Genomic DNA, 17,445 nt, shown 5'->3' with positions numbered 1-17,445 from the left:
GTGTATAAATGCTTTAAATTAAATTAGTAAAAAAAGTATATATACTATAGTATATATATATGCACGCATATACTTAAAATAAATATTGTAATTTTTTCACATTACAGTAAACCGTTTGGGAGGCAAAATGTACAAAAAAAATTGTGTGTACATAAATACATACATTTATATATATATATTTGTATATATTGTATTTTTAACATTTTTCCCATTGTAGTAATAATATTGGGAGGAAAAAAATGAACAAAAAAAAAATGCAAAATATGATTCTGACGTGAAATATGACCCAGACATATATATGTGTGTATCTCTTGATATTGTATATTATCATCATGTCAAGAGAACACTCTGTGTTTGTATCAAATGTGTAGAATAATTCACTCATCTAACAGTATGTGATCATTTGTGTTATGTCTGCTTGTCTAGATAAGATTCTGCCCGTACGCAATTGTTGACAGCTCCTCTTTTCTCTCTCCTTTTTTCTCGTAGCCATCCGTGGCTTTTCTCCACAGCACAAGATCGCCAGTTTCGAGGAGGCGAAGGGTCTGGACCGCATAAACGAGCGAATGCCGCCTCGCCGAGACATGGTCAACAGCGTGGGGCTGTCAATTGGCAAGATGAACATGGCCGAATCCAACGGCACGGATGACAACAATATCCAGTGATTCATCTCCTCCTCCTCCTCCTCCTCCTCTTCCAGTCCCTCGCTCGCCCCTGCTTCTCCTCCCATAATGCAATTCTCCCCTCTCCCCTCATTTTCACTGCTACTGTCCATGTAGCAGATGGATTATGTGATATATTTAGACAGAACTCCCTGCTTGACGTTCAACGGCCTCAACAACAAACATGAGAACGGGCCACGCGACGGAGTCCATGCGTGAAAGTTGCATGATGGGATATGTAGTTTTATGGATATGGGGCTATGTAATGGAAATACGAACACAGCGTGCATTTCCTGATCCTTGGTCCGAAGAGATGTTTATTTATGCGTGTTTGCACTTTGCGTGCGTGTCTGTGGGCGTGTGTGGGCGACATGTGATATATAATTAATATATGATGATGATGATGATAAGTAGGTTTTCACAAACGCTTTTTTTTTCTTGGCCTGCTGTGAAACATAAAACAAGGCTGACGCTCTATTTATTCGAAAGCGTCAGAGTGTACGTTTGCGTTGGTATGTGTGCAAGAAGCTTATAGCCGTTTACTTTCACACTTCTCTTGCAGTTTTATGTTTTGCTACTAGTAATCACTATATCTACTGAATAACTAATATTACACAGAATAATTTCACACAGGTTGTCACGATTAATCCAAAAATAACGGAGAGGCTTGGAGTCGCCGTGATGCCCCTCATGCTGTGTGCTCTCTGTGTTGTGTAAATCCGCCGTTGTCACGTGGTGCTGCGCGGTTGCTATGGCAGTCTGACACTTTCCCTCCTCCCCTGGTGCTCCGGAGCAGAGCGGGGGGGAGAAAGAAAGCGTTCAGTCAGCTGCGTATGTGCACATTTGTGCGAATGTATGCGAGAAACAGGAAGATGATTTGATCTGAGGGATTGCATCGGGGTGCCACGGGTGGTTTCAAACAGGTCCCTGTCCTGTGTTGGTGCACTAGACAGAACGGATTTCCAGCCACGCATAATTCATGGGAGATTATTTTGTACATAAATGGCGTATATTTTTAAGGAACGTTTTGTTATTGCTTATTTCCATGTTATTTTATTTAGTATTGGATCCATTTATTTATTTATCGTTTGTTTGTTCTTGGCTTTTTGTTTGTTCGTTTACATTGCTGTACAGTTAATTAAGCTCAGATGAGGTGTTAAACCTCTTGTGTTTCTTTTTCGATGTACAGAAGTTATCCAGTAGTGTGAAGGAACATATAATTCTGTGAAAAGACATCCAGGCTGCCAAAGCATGACTGCATGGTTATTTCAAATGTAAATCGAATATGGACACACCTTAACGTGTCTCACATTTTTAAGGAAAAGTATATTCTGATCATTATTCTAAACAATATTATGGTCGCTTATGATTATTATGATTATTATGATTATTATTATTAAGAGTTCTACTGGTTTATTCCACATTGCCTCATCCTTGTTTCGGTTGCTCATTGTGCTTTACTTTATGACTAATGGAAAGGTTCATGAGTTATTTGTGATTCTATATCTTGTATTTTTCTCTGGAGCTTCATTCTGAGCATCATGATTTCCTGACCTACAGTATGGACAGTGTGAGCATGCCCTATGGGACAAATCTCTTTTTTTACTCTTGAATAAAATATGCATGGACCTTTTGGATTTCTCTGATTTATTCAACTTACACGATCAGTGTGTCACAATCATTAAACTCCAAATCAGCATGGACATCATCATCGCCTCCATAAAGCAAAAAATGTTCGACATATGCTGCATTAGTGGGTAAAAATCATGAAGATATGACCAGGACACACACACACACAACACACACACACATATATATTCATTAGTAGTTAAATTACAAGAAATGTCTCAACTGAAGTGGTTTTCAGAAGTCTATATGTGTTGATCAATGAGGAGCTTGCGATGTTTAATAGGTAATCTTAACTTCTCTATTTTATCTTCCCAAGACGTTCCTGAAAGAAAGAGAGATTAATATTCACGTTCTAGCATCACATATGAGACTGTTGTGATCAACAGGTGCCAATTTAGAATGATATTTCATGAATAAACTAGCCCTACATATTGTACAAACAAACTTTGTTTGGTTCTTGAATGAAACTGTAGTGATTTTGAAAGAATCTGCTGAATGAATGATTCACTGATTCTTTTGTTTCTGAGCTGCGTTCATAGAATGAATGATTCAGTGACTCGTTCATAAGGACAGTGACTCACTAAATGGACAGCCGATTGTTTCTGAATATATCAATGTTTTTGAACGAATCAGTTGAACTACCCACTTCTTAGGGTAGTTGCTTATTTCGTCTACAATAATCGTTATGAAGGCATTCATTCAACTAATTAAGAGTCACTGAACGATCTGGAGCTGACTGTAAGGACTTGTTCTGATCATATCACATTATCAGTATCATGAATGAACTTATTTGATTAGTGACCTAAAGTGCAAATCATTGCTTTTTTCAGATATTTGCAGGTTTGAGTCCCAGTTTTTCAATTTGGTCTTAGAGTTATGGACCCCACTGTAATTCCTTTTAAATATGGACTTTTAATATGATTAATATTTTACATTGTTTTATATTTACATTTATTTTTTAAGGCATCATATATTTGTGTAGATATTATTTAGAGATTATTTGTAGTCTGCACCATTTGGAACCTACACAGAACTCCAAGCTTGTTTGGAGAAAGACTTGAATATATATTTTCATTACTGAAAGTGAAAGTGAGTGTGGCCAGACAAAGAAATAAGGTGTGTTGTGAAAGCGAAGACGAAACCAACCAATAAATTCAAAGAGCACGAGAAGGTCAGAAGATTGCGCAGATGAGAGAGAGAATAAAAATCTAACTGGTTACAATCAAAGCTAATTTAAGGTAAGCTTGAACATATATTATCATTTATTAGAATCAACCTTCTTATAATTTTGAATGTACAGTTATCGTTTTAGAGGGCAAAATATCAAAAGCAAGTGGGGAATAAGTAAAGGAGTAATAGGTAAAGGATAGCACTAGCCTATTTTTAAAACACTATCTGATGCTTTGGCATTCGTTCTTGTATATGGCTTAAGAGATCAAATATTTTTGGGGACCATTGTATATGTTTAAATTTACCAAAACACTTTTATTTAATTTACATTGCATATAACTTAGTTTATTAGCTAAACACTCCCTCTGGTTAGTGGTATCATGATAAACTTTCTATGAAGGGGGACAGATACAAGAAAAAAAAATATATATATATATATATATTTAATCTTTAGGATGTTTTGTACATGTCAGGGTTAGATTTCTGTGGGTATTACAGTTAGGTATCGAAACAAAGCAGCAGGTGCTGTGGATGTCTCACACAGCTGCAGCAGTTTTTGCCCTCACTTGTGGTTTGTGTTGTCTGTACAGTGTCTGTATAGTTATAAGTTCTCTATCTTTCAAATTTGGGTAAAATGCAAACAAGCTCTGGTAAATTATGTCTCTATATCCAAATGTATTGTAGAGAAGACTGTGGTGAAACAAGGAGTGGCATTCATTATTGTAAAACTCATGGTTCCCGTAAACCTAGGTAATGTATATGATGCAATCTGCACAGCTGTAAAACAACACTGTGTTGAGAGAGAGAAAAAAAAAAGTCCAAAACAAGAACTAATTCAGAAATGAAATTAAAAGTAGAATTTCTTTGGAATTTTAAAGTTAAAAGCACAATAGAAATAGATTTAGATGTAGATGGGTGTTTATTCAACTATGGAATGTAATATTCAAGAAATTCAATTTTCTTTAAACACTTTTTGCACTCTAACTAAAGTTTAATGTTTCTATAATGCATCACAGGAATATTCTATTATGCATGCTGTGTTTATAAAACCATGAACATTTTATCTACATCTCAAATTCTGCACTGTATTTAAAAGAAATAACATTTTGAACATTTGTTTTGGAATAAAACAGCCAACTGTCTTGCTAAGGCTGAATAAATAATAATTATATTAAAGTATTAACCATAAATGAAAATATAAAAATTCTTAATTGTCTCATATACATCGAGCTTTCAAGCTAAACTATTCAGGAAAATAAATGTTTTTATCAAAGTGACATTAAACTAAAGTACTATACTTTTGTTGAATTAAATATATATATATATATATATATATATATATATATATATATATATATATATATATATATATATATATATATATATATATATATATATATATATATATATATAAATGAAGGCATGACACCAGTACATCAGTTGAATCTGTTGAATCAATAGATGGCTGATGTCTACACTGTGAATGTGTTCAGATGTCAGGTGTGATGGGAGAGGACAGTCTGGTCCCCAGAGAGCGCAGCAGTCTGCCGGTGGTGTGTACTGGTGGACTGGGGCTTCTTACTCTGCTGTGTGCTTGGCTGCTGGACTCGGACAAGTTCATGGAGAGAACTGTAGTGATCGCTTTTTGCATCACTGTAGAAATGTTTATACACAGTATGTGTTTGTTTGCAGAGGAGTGGCTCTTCCATTCAAGACAAAGGTAAGAAAAGAAATTATATACTTTGTACGTCCTTGCATTCTGCAATTTAGTATATATATATATATATATATATATATATATATATATATATATATATATATATACTACATCTAAAAAAACTAAGGAATTGAATGGAAAACTATGGATATTAAAGGTTCTTCATGAAACCATAGAGGCCAATAAAGAGTGTTGGTTGAAAGTATAAAAAAACGTCTAACTTAATTTTATGATATGCTCTTTCCCAGGTATCAAGGCAGAATAAATGAGATCTTTCAAGCTTGCTTTAGAGGGCGTGTCATTTTAGGAATGTGTGCAATATCCCTGGGGTTGGGGTGGAGTTTCTCAGAAGAGCAGTGGAGTACCATGGCCCTCACGTGTGCTATTTACCTGCTGCTCAAATGCTTGGGGGTTCTGGTAAGATTAATCACATGACAGGAGAACAAAATGTCCAAATCTATAGATTATGTGAACAATATTCAGTACTTACTTGTTCAACTGGTTCAGTTTTACGCTAAATGAACAGTCTACAATATTGCACAGCAACTTAAATTTGCAATGACTTGGTTGAGTCTACACTGAGTGTGCAATTTCAGAATTTCTCTTCAGAAACCACAAACCATATCTCACAAAATGTCATCCTCCACAACAGATTGGTTCTGTACTTGTTCTTATCTTCAGAATGACTGTAGATGCTAAAATTCCCATTCAAGCCACACATTTACCTCCTCAAATATCTCACTCAATTTGCAGTAAAAGTAAAATAACTGACAAAAAAATAATAAATAAATATAACTATATAAAGTATTTGTATATGTTTGCAGGGCCCTGCTCCAGTTGAGATCTCCGAAATCTGTGAAACGAAGAAGATGAATGTGGCACATGGTTTGGCCTGGTCTTTCTATATCGGCTACCTCAAATTTGTCCTTCCAGGTACATTCATTAGCCCTTTTTCTACTGTACATTGTGAGACGATACTCATCGAAGCCTCTAGGGGCAGTAATGACACAAGATTTACTCAAAGGCTGCTAACTAAATAGCGGGATATATTATTAATGTCAATAAGAAGCTGTCATGTAGCAGCTGCATAGACCAGCTAGCATCATCAACAAATAACCAAGTTTGGTCAGAAATCTTGGTGTAATCATTGACGATCAGCTGACATTCAAAGACCACATTGCAAAAACCACTCGATCTTGCAGATTTGCATTGCACAACATCAGAAAGATCAGTTCCTAATGGAGCATGCTGCACAACTTTCTGTCCAGGGCAGACCTTTGTCATTTCTAGGCTGGACTACTGCAATGCCCTTCTGGCTGGACTTCCATCATGCACAATCAGTTTTGATGGCAGCAACACAACTGATCATCAATGCACCCAAAATGGCCAATATAACAACTCTCTTTATTTCCCTGCACTGGCTACTGGTTGTGGCTCTAGTACTTGTACTAATCTGGACAATGTCTGAAACTTTGTATTATGAGCACTTCCAGTGATTAATTGCTTCTTGTATTTCTCAACTGTAAGTTGCTTTGGATAAAAGTATCTGCTAAATAAATAAAAGAAAAGCATAGACCTTACTCATGATAGCACTATATTTAATTTTTGTTTGATATTAAGTGGGGCTGCCACGATTTGTAAGCGAGCAGATCGGTAGATGTGAGATTCAATCGGTGAATGCCTCATATTACCAGATAATCCACGCTAAACATTGGGACATATCGAGGTGCTCGACAAGATGTTTGCTCTGATTTTCGGGAGGGGGAAATCGGGGTTAAATCGCGCTAAATATCCTGTATTGTGAACCAGGCTTAAGATCTATTTCTGTAGCTCAAACAACAGAGCATGATGCTAATGCAATGTATACCTTAAATGCAATATAAGTCTTTGGATGAAAGTGTCCACAGAATGCATAAATGGCTCAAGGGGAGGACCCCATAGGGCCCTGAGGACCATAGATATGCTCCAAGTTGAGACAGTATGAGGGCGAGGTGAATTCAGTCTCAGAGCTCCCCTCAGGAACTTAATGACTAAGTAAATTCTGCCGACTGACTGGGCAACCACGAGAGAATGATTCACTGCTATGGCTTCCAACATAAACTTTGATTGTGGAAGGGGTGCACCCCTTATCCAGGAACTCTTGTAGAAAGGTTAGCACATGGGACACTTCACAAGAAGAAGGGTCCTGGTTGACTGACCATTTAAGGGCATAAAGTCATCTTGTAGATGGAGTTCTAACCCCCATAATTGTATGAGTTATACTCGCAGGGAGCTGCAAACATGAAGGTCTCTGGCCAGGGATGCCAAATCATGCCCTTTGTTTGCGAGAGAAGGTCCTCCTTCATTGGGATTGGCCAAGGGGCTTCCGATTGCAGATGAATCAACTCAGGGAACCACATCTGATTCCTCTAGAGTGGGGCCACCAGGAGGACTGACCATCTGACTTCCCAGACCAGTCTAAAGACGGGAGGAATTAAGGAAACTAGGAGTAAGGTGTATATGCAAGCGCTGGGCCAATCGTGGGCCAGGGCATCTTGCTGTCTCAAAAAGTACATTTTGCAGGGAAAGTTGTTTTCTGGGGTGAAGAGATCTACCTCTGTTCTTCCAAAGACATTGTCTCCATACATAGTCTGCCCAGCACATGAACTGCTCCTAGTGAGAAGAGTTTGCCCTGTGCCCATAAAAGGAGGAGTTGAACCAACCTGTGAGCAATAATAACCTCACTCCAACTTTGAATTGAGTAGGCCTGTAAGAGAAATGATCCTTGTTTTATGGTTTTTAGAACCCAACTTGACACATCTGGGATAGTTTTCCAAGCCTGAATCTGGATGGCAAGTGATTTTAGTTTTTCGATTGTTAATTCACTGCTCAGGGTGGAGAACTGACATTCATGGTAATGAGGAGAGGATAAATGCTCTTTTAAGTATGTGGGTCTGCTATCATAGTGGTAGTTTGCTTGGGCACACAGTGAATGAGAAGGACAGGCCAAGCCTGAAAGGATCTTCCATCGCTTAGTGTTAAGTGGAGGGATGGATAACAAAGCTCAAGGTTTCTTTAAGGGAGTTCCGGCCTCAGCGAGAACTGACCCTCTCTTCTTCCTCTCTGCGTTCTGGTTCTGAGGGTCAGGGTCCAATGTCACTCTGGGGTAGGGACCTTGGCACTTCAGAAATGGGTAGCGTTTCACTGTCCACTGGCACTGCTGAAGCCCAGACTCAGGTTTAGGCTGGGGATGAAGTGGCACCAGCTTGACAGGCTGCTGAGTGGAAGAATCCTTCTGGCAACTTTCAACCGCCTCTTCCAGAGTGTGGAGCTTGCTTTAACCTCTTCTTCAGCACCATCAACAGTGAGAGCATGGAAGTAGAGGGATTAACAAATGCCAAGTAGAGGGCGCACCAAGTCCTGGTGAGTTCCTTGTAAACTGCTGGCAGGAACGGAGCGGGCCGTTGGCACGAGGAATGTTAAAGGTGTCCCTTCAGGTACCACTTGTCAAGGAGTCCATGGGCGGGCTCTTACGTAGACGACCAAGTTAGGCCGAGATCCTGCACAGCTTTAGTAAGAACGCAGATTAGCTCACTGTCCACACTAGGACATGATGTTTGTGTCAGAGGCAGGGTTTCGGGGTCTTCATCAGAACACGCTCACTCTTTCAGCATCTAAAGCCATTAATGACATGAAGTCATCGACAACAGCTTCCTCCTCAGATGCGCCAAAGGATATCAAACAACTTGCAGTGGATGAGGGGTGCTAACCCTCACATGTGAAGCACACTGGCGAATAAAGAAGTTGAGAGCATACCATCTCATTGAAGTGCAGCTTCTGCATGAGCGCTGCTCAGACAGGCAATGCACTCACAATGCCCACGGGCCACATTCGTAGTGTGACATTTGTTGTTTTTGGAGCATGGTAGTCCATGATCACTTTATGCTTTTATATGGATGAGTGCATGATCATAATTTCTCATGTTTTGCAGAAGAAATGAAGTCATGTTTCAAATGTGTGATTAAATTATGTGAAAGCTTCAGCTCACTTCCTATTTTTGCTTTTATGGTCTTTTACCTGCAGATTTACACAACAAGGTCAGCCGGTATTCCTCCACCAGGGGCAACCTGAGCTCTCCACGTCTACATATCCTTCTACCCCTCAACGCAAAGGTTCCAGCCAAACCTGAAGAGGAGGACACTAATGTAGTTTTTCACGAAAACCTTCCAGAACTGGAGCGAGATACAGCAGGGGTGCGAAATCGTAGCTACAAGAACAGTGTCTACAAAATCACCCAGAACAATGAGGTGGGCTTATGCTGGTACTGCATTACTGGTAATTGAAGTCCTTTGATACTGGAAATGATCAAGAACTTTTTCAAAAAAAATAAAATAAAAATAAAAACATTGCAAAGAAATTATAATACACAGCTAGCATTTAAACTAGCAGCACAAGTCTGTCCTTTGTTTCACAGATAGATATGTTGCCTACTAATTCACATGCCTTTAGTGTGAATTTCTCTGGTGTTGAGAAAGTACATACTTTTAAGTATGTGGAAAGGTAATATGCTAGTATTAATGCAGAAGTTTGCACACTTAAAATAAAAAAAACCAATTGTTTTACAAAATGAAATGCCACATGCTGGTGATTCCTGCTGGTCAGAATCGCAAATGTTTGATTATACAAATGTGTCTTTAAAATGTCTTATCAATCAGATCGGACATCAGGTATAGACACTGTTTAATGGACTCACAGAATCACTAACACATAACTGAATTAATGTTTTTCTTCAAAACTATCTAAATGTTTACGCCTAAAAGCTTGTAATTACGTTAAGACAAATGTAAATTGTGCCCAGATAACATAAATGTGCCTTAAAATAAGTTAATTGCATTAAAATATATTATTACTTAACATTTTAAATGTTTACCAATTGAAAGACAACTATGACAGCTTTGATCTTGTATTCTTCACCAACTGGAAATGTCCAAAGCAAGAGTATTTAGTAACTTTCGTTATATTAGTGGGTTTCAATGTTATTTTAGCAGCATTATAATATTTTGAATTAGATATTTTTATATATATATATATATATATATATATATATATATATATATATATATATATATATATATATATATATATATATTGTTTTTTCACTTGAATTGTAGTTTAAAGTTATACTCATTTTGTTGTATTTTTGTAATTCATATTATTTATTTATTTTTGTTGAAAAATAATTCTAGTTTTTGTTCATTGTTATTAATTATTCAAGTTAATGAAAAGTTGTCTCGTCAACTAGCTAAAGTTATTTTTATGGATTTAGTTAAATAAATAATAATAAATAACCCTGGTGAGTACAGAAACATACTTATACAATTAACCAGAAGTACTATATCATCCAGGCTCCACTGGCATACTGTCGTTCAAGTGCATTATAATAGCAAATATAATATGTAAACTCAGAAGCAGCAACACAAATATGTAGTTGTCAAAACAGCATCTCCTTGTGGCTAAAAACTGTTATGACACTGAAAATAAATCCATGGTCTTACCATCTCTGTGTTCCTGCTCCTAGGCATTTAGCTGTGTTCTGGAATATGCCACACCACTGCTGAGACTGTATCAGATGTCCCACGAGAGCAGTGCAGGATTTGGAGAAAGAGAACGAAAACAGCAGGTCCTGTTGTTCTACAGAACCCTCAGCCAAATTCTGGAAAATTCTCTAGAGTGCCGGAACCGTTACCGTCTCGTCCTGCTCAATGGTCAGAATTTTAGAGTTTTGAAATAGACTTTAAAATCATATCTGGATATAATTCCTACAGTGGTTTATCTCTGTGTCCATGCAACTGTTTTTCAGATGAGCACACAGGTGACCCTCATTACCTCTCCAGAGAGATCATCCAACACCTGAAACAGCAGGATGGAGAGATTTACATGGATCCCATCCAAGAGCCACCAAATGAAGTCCATCCTGTTCCAGAAGAGGGTCCGGTTGGGAATTTTAATGGTGCACTGCGTGCCACTTTCCCAGAAGACCCAGTGAGCAGCAACCCCACCCTCATGTTCAGCCAACCACAATCTTTAAGATCTGAACCAGTGGAGACCACTGACCATTTTAACCAACCTAATGCAAGGAGATGGGATTGAGTTTCTTAGAATCATTTAATTGACTTTGATGCAATAATAATAATTAATAATCTGTTAAATCAGCTGCTCATAACCACCCTTATTTTCTCGCTGTTATATTTATTCTATTTCCATTTCAATTAAATTTTAAGCAATTATAATGTTTTTGATTTGAATTAATGATAATAACCCTGCCTGAACACATTTCAATGACCTCAAAATGAATTTGGACACCTGTGCCACAAATAAATGTGCACATGTTTTAAACGCAGCATCATTTATTTACACATTTTGATATTATATAGAAGTTTTATACAATCATCAGAGACAAATATATCTTTTTGAAAGATACAGCCTTATTAACACCCAAAAAATACATAAGACTTTTATATAAAGATATTCTGAAAAGACTTTTATTGCTCTTACAAATAAATTTTTTTGCCTATAAAAAAGGTAGCCTTAAAATGAATGTCTTCATATATATATATATATATATATATATATATATATATATATATATATTCCTGTGTATGTTTTTTCCTTACCAAAGAACTACTAATTCTTAATAAATGCTGTTGAAAGATTCCTTGCTTCTTCCAGTGAAACAGCTCTCCTTTGACTGACGGTGTTATTTTCCATGTCCTGCGGCGCAACAGTTACAATGAATGAGAGAAACAAGTTTAAACAAGTCATGAGGATTGAGGTGATTCATAACTCTGGAAATAATTTAAGATGACTAACATGTTTTAATCTACCATTTATCCACTGATCAAATATCTTATTCAGTTGATATAGCTGTTTTGAAATGATCATTTATAGTGTTTATTCTGAAGCTGTGTAATTTAGCTGAGCATTTTTTTTTTTTTTTTTTTTGAAGTAATAAACTAGTCTATCAGGTTTGTGAAGCTGGGCTGATGCAATTTGGCTGATGGATTGATATTTATCTGACACTGATAGATGAAAACTAGTTAAGTTTATATCTCTGCACATTTGTTCTTTTTTATTTTTATGTTTTTTTTTTACAGTGAATAATTATATTTGAAAATTTACATTTGCAAAAAAAATTTCAAATAGTATTATATTATATGAAAAATATTTGTAATCATCTAATCAACTTTTTAGATGTAGGATTTATTATTTTACTCACAATTTCTTTGTCCACAGCTTTTAATCACCGTATCACCTTGTTCTGTTATAACATTCATTCATTCATTGATTTTTTAAAATTTATTTTACATATAGTTTTCTCAATTAATATCAGGCCATAAATATTCCTAAACTCCTTTCATCTATAGCAGACAATTCTGGGAATATTATATCAACGTTTGAAACACTTGGGACAAAAAACTAAACAAATAAAAAACACTATAACTGTAAATGAAATAAAATAAAATATTATTATACTAATAATTTAGCAAAATTATAGTTAGAAAATTAAATTAACATTTTTTAAATTAGAAAAGTGTTATATATATTGCATTATATATATTGCATTACATATATATATATATATATATATATATATATATATATATATATATATACACACACACACACACACACACACACACACACACACACATATATATATATATATATATTTATTTTTTTATTTTATTTTATTTTTATTAAACTGCAAAAAAGGAGTTCTGAAAGATGATCTTAGATGCATGTAGATTGAAGGTTTTCCTGTGAATCAAATCCTCTCAGTCATCCATCTAAGCAGCTGATTTCAAGAACGTGTCCATCAGGTTTTGTTTTGACATTGATGGATTAATTATGAATTATTCATGCATGTGTTTCACTATCATCCATATGTGATCAAAATCAACAAAGACTAGAGTCGCGTGGAGCTGTGAACTGGACAGGAGGAATAAACTGTACATATTTCAAAACATATTGCTGAAAAAGTCTTGTCTAAGGTCACATGACTGCATTTTCTAACAGCTTCAGTGAAGACACACAACCATATTCTGCACGTCATATTATAAAAGCACTCCACTGTCAAAAGTTTTACAAATAGTTTAATCTTCCTTCCTCATTCACCCAGTCAGTAAAACATATGAGATCTGTGGTTCATTTATTTTCTCCTTATTTACATAATATGTAAATTTTGGAAAGTGATTCTACAGAAGTCTTTACTATAGTTCCTCATTATACTTTTGTAAGAAGGTTCTCCATTTCTGCATACTTGAGTGGGGCAATGTGACATCACAGCAGCGACCGGTTGGTTAATGACAGAGAACAAAGAGGTCATGAGGAAAAGTCCCTCACGGTGACTCAGAGACGTGCAGACAGACGGCAAACAGACAGTTTCTGATGATGCCAGACTGTAAAAGCACTTTCTAGATCAAACCTGCAGCAGATCAGACAAAATTAAGTCACTCATAAACCCAAAGTTTCTTTGGGTTCATATTGTATTATTTACTTCATCAGAATTAAACCCAAATGTTTTTTTTTTCTGTGAAACTTACAGAAAAAGAAACAAATAATTTTAAATAATAATTTGTAGATTTAGCAAACACAAACTGTACAGATAAAAAGGTTCTGTTTGTTTTTAAATTCAATCTAATTTGAAGTCAGCAACATCAAGGCCTCAAAGATTGATTAGATTAATTAGATTAGATTCAACTTTATTGTCATTGCACATGTTAGGTACAAGGCAACGAATGTAAGAGTGTAAACATGTTTCCTGGGTCATCCGCATTTCATAGAGAAGGCTGCTGAACTGGATTTTACAGACCATGTGTTTATCTTTCTAGTCATGTGAGTGTCACCTGTGAATAATCACACCTCATCTCACACTGCTTCTAGAAATCACATGTTTAGTACAGCACAAACTTGTTCTGCTCATGAGAATTTACTGTCACAATAAACATATAGAGGCACTTCAGTCATTAACCTTCACTCTAAATTTCTGTGTCTCACTGATAAATTAGTAGGATAATAATTTATTTTCAGTATTTGTAAGTTATTTTTTTTTATTTTTTTGACAAAAGGGTCTTAAATGTTGTTATAATATTCTAATAATTGTCTGCTATTAAATATTTCTGATGCCACATTATGATTTCAGAAACTACATGTAAAACAAGCAAATAAATAAGCAAGGAAGCATCAGGACTAGTGAATTTCGGGGGGAAAAGGTAAAAGTAGATACAATTTTTTGGAAAAATAAATAATAAACAAAATACATAAATTATATACTAATCCCATAATTGTCTGCTACAGATGAAAGTAGTTTAGTAATGTTTGTGATCTCGTATCATTTGAGAAAGTACATGTAAAAAACCAAATAAATAATTGAATGAATGAATATTGCAGGTGAATTTCAAAAAAGTTTCAAGTGTAAAAAAAATTGTGGAAAAAGTAGTAGTAAATAAAATACAATAAATAAATGGTAAAATAAAATAATAATAATAATGCTGTAATATTCCCATAATTGTCTGCTACTGATTAAAGAAGTTTAGCCTTGTTCGTGAATAAATAAATAATAATATAATAAATATTGTATTGCAATTTTATTTTAAAAAAAGTTAAATGATTAAAATGGTTGAAAGAGAAAAAAACATAAAACACTAGAAAAATACAACACGATTATATTTGAGTGAATAATAATAATAATAATAATAATAAAACAGCTTAAAGGTGGTTAATAAAATAGTGACCAGTCAGATAGTAAAACATACAATTTCCATAATAGAAATATATAACATTTAGCCCTAATCCAAAAAGTTAATATAATATAATATAAAATTATATATATATATATATATATATATATATATATATATATATATATATATATAAATAAACTTTTTGGATTAGGGCTAAATGTTATATATTTCTATAATGTTATATATATATATATATATATATATATATATATATATATATATATATATATATATATATATATATATATATATATATATATATCTCGCAAGAAGCAGGTTCGGTTGCATGGTTGCATGTACTCGTGCCGTCTGGTCTGTCGCCCCTCCCACAAACCTCAGCTGATGCAACATCACAGACAGCTGAGCTCACTGAGCTCGGTATAAAACAGGCTTTCGTGAGCGGAGCTACACATCTCAGCCTCTCGCATTCATGGACGGAACAAAGAAGCGGTCAGTGGAAGAGTTTGGCGAGCTCTCGGGGAAACACTCGGAGGAAATCACGTTAAAATGGTCTATACACAAGCTCTCGTGTTCGGGAACGGGATGACCGTCAGGAGCGAGCCGGACAACCTGGCGGAGGACCTGAGCTTTCTAAAGCACTTCAGATGCGACAGAGACCAACTCAAACACTGCGGCAGACTCATGAAAGCACAAAGCTCATCAAGTAAGTATCTTATTCCTGAAACCGGGGCGAGTTGTCACAGGGGCTCTGTCTCACTAACTATAAATTCAAAGTCTGGGTTTTTCATGTTGATTTTTAAATAACCTAGCTCATAAATGTAAATTTGGTATGTTAAAAAAAAAAAAAAAAACACGGATGTCATTCAAAGCAAAGGTCAATTAAAAAAGTCAAACGAATGTTGATGCCAGTTGTCACGTCTTTTGTTTCTATTTTTATAAATTTCTATTTTATATATTTAAAAATTGACAGAATATTACCATTCTGACAACTAACCCCATATATTGTGACAATGTATTAAAACTTCCTTTTTAATGTTCAAAAGCGTTTACATTAGACGTGATTTAGATGACACTCTCACATGAGTAGGGATGTACAATGCTCCAGTTTTCCAAAATTGCAACATATTAATTCTGGCCATGGTTCATGACCGCTTAGATCAGCTGATGGCTCTGTGTTACAGGCTGACGGTGTTAGTTTCTTGATCCTAATCTAATGAGCCATCGCTCGCTCTCAAACTGCTGAGGCATGAAGTTTCCTGTCTGATCAGCTGAGCCTGACACAACCTTCCTATTTACTCATTCACAGGTCTGGGATCTGAGTGCAGTTTGGAAGAGGAAGGAGAAGATGACGCGTGTCTTCAACTCAACCTGTCCAAACGCATTGAGAAGTGCCTCTATGAGGCCAAAGGAGCCAGTCTGAGGTGTCAGGAGCTGCGCCTGCCCCGGCACATGACCGCACGTGTGGCCCGAGACATCCTTCGCTCATCCATGGATGAGCCGTGTGGGATACGAGGCGCACTGATCCACATGTTCATGGAAAGCAAGGGCACACTACTTAAGCTGGGCACCATCATTCCCGATCAGAGTCTCACACCGACCTTCGAGGTCTCGGTGGTCCTGCAGCCTGATCTGAGCGGATGGCCTCCGCTGAAGATCCTGTTCGGAGGCGGGAAGGTCTTGAGCCTCAGACGTGAATATCGGCTGATCAAACAGAAACTCTATTCATCCGCCACTCCTACTGTACTTGAGTTTTATTAAAAGTGTGGTATTAAAAATAAAAAGGAGAAAACAATGTCTGAGGTCTCCCGAGGAGGACAAGTTTAGGAAAAGTTCACTTTGCACATTATTTTTAACTGTTACATAAGTGTATTTCAAAGTTTACTGAAAGGGGTTTAATTTTGATAATGTTGAATGTCAGAAGTTGATCTTGTGCAAATGACATTTCTTACACTGAATGAACAGCTATGTTGTTAAAATACTGCATTATGTATTGCCTAAAAGATCATTAATATACATACAAATAGAATGTGTATATATAACAGAGCACCTGATGCATAAATATTATCATTCAACAGTTTGGGGTCAGGAATATAATTTTTTTTTTTTTAAGTCTATGCTTTATAAAATAACTGGTTTCTATTTTAAAATGTATTTATTATTTTGATGGCAAAGCTCCACTCTTAAACCTTCAGATGTCACACTATGTTGATTTGCTTATCTCGTGCTCTGAGACAAACACTATTGTCAGGTGACACGGCCCGTGTCATCAGATCATCTTTGGGTGTGCTGCGACTGTGAATGTTCGGCTGTGATTCTTCACTATTGTTTACTGATGTTCAGGGATATAGGAGTGTGCATGTTGTGTATGAATCACCCGGCTGATGTAAGCTGACATCATTCATGGATATCGGTGTGTTTTCTCTTGACTTTGAACAGGACAAGCTGGTATTGTCCTCCCAGTGAAGCAGTTGTACTAACAGTTTTTGTCTGAAAGCACAAGTTGAATAAATTATTCTTAAAATAC

The 17,445-nt window shown here is 36.0% G+C and overlaps 3 protein-coding genes across 5 annotated transcripts in view; all 3 read left to right on the top strand.

The window, feature by feature from the left end:
* The window catches only part of LOC128027657 (protein phosphatase 3 catalytic subunit alpha), a 36,938-nt gene extending 34,643 nt beyond the window's left edge, over nucleotides 1–2,295 (top strand). For all 3 annotated transcript variants that reach the window (XM_052615447.1, XM_052615445.1, XM_052615446.1), the window contains one exon: nucleotides 490–2,295. In XM_052615447.1, coding sequence (XP_052471407.1) covers nucleotides 490–665 — 176 coding nt within the window. In that variant the 3' untranslated portion in view covers nucleotides 666–2,295. The remainder of the gene's footprint in view (nucleotides 1–489) is intronic.
* A 1,119-nt stretch (nucleotides 2,296–3,414) lies between these two features.
* sting1 (stimulator of interferon response cGAMP interactor 1) lies at nucleotides 3,415–11,730 on the top strand. Its single transcript, XM_052614353.1, has 7 exons — nucleotides 3,415–3,529; nucleotides 4,955–5,181; nucleotides 5,427–5,595; nucleotides 6,003–6,111; nucleotides 9,241–9,464; nucleotides 10,736–10,922; nucleotides 11,018–11,730. Exons 2-7 carry the CDS (start codon nucleotides 4,955–4,957, stop codon nucleotides 11,305–11,307), a joined length of 1,206 nt encoding a protein of 401 aa, XP_052470313.1. The 5' UTR covers nucleotides 3,415–3,529; the 3' UTR covers nucleotides 11,308–11,730.
* Nucleotides 11,731–15,302: 3,572 nt separating this feature from the next.
* Nucleotides 15,303–17,444, top strand: si:ch211-39i2.2 (DNA damage-inducible transcript 4-like protein-like). Its single transcript, XM_052615444.1, has 2 exons — nucleotides 15,303–15,624; nucleotides 16,228–17,444. The coding sequence occupies exons 1-2, from the start codon at nucleotides 15,468–15,470 to the stop codon at nucleotides 16,677–16,679; spliced, it is 609 nt and encodes a 202-aa protein (XP_052471404.1). The 5' UTR covers nucleotides 15,303–15,467; the 3' UTR covers nucleotides 16,680–17,444.
* Nucleotide 17,445: the final 1 nt, after the last annotated feature.

The sequence above is a fragment of the Carassius gibelio genome, chromosome A14 (genome assembly GCF_023724105.1).
Source record: "Carassius gibelio isolate Cgi1373 ecotype wild population from Czech Republic chromosome A14, carGib1.2-hapl.c, whole genome shotgun sequence".
Classification (NCBI taxonomy): domain Eukaryota; kingdom Metazoa; phylum Chordata; class Actinopteri; order Cypriniformes; family Cyprinidae; genus Carassius; species Carassius gibelio.
This window is presented reverse-complemented; position numbering and strand designations above follow the sequence as displayed.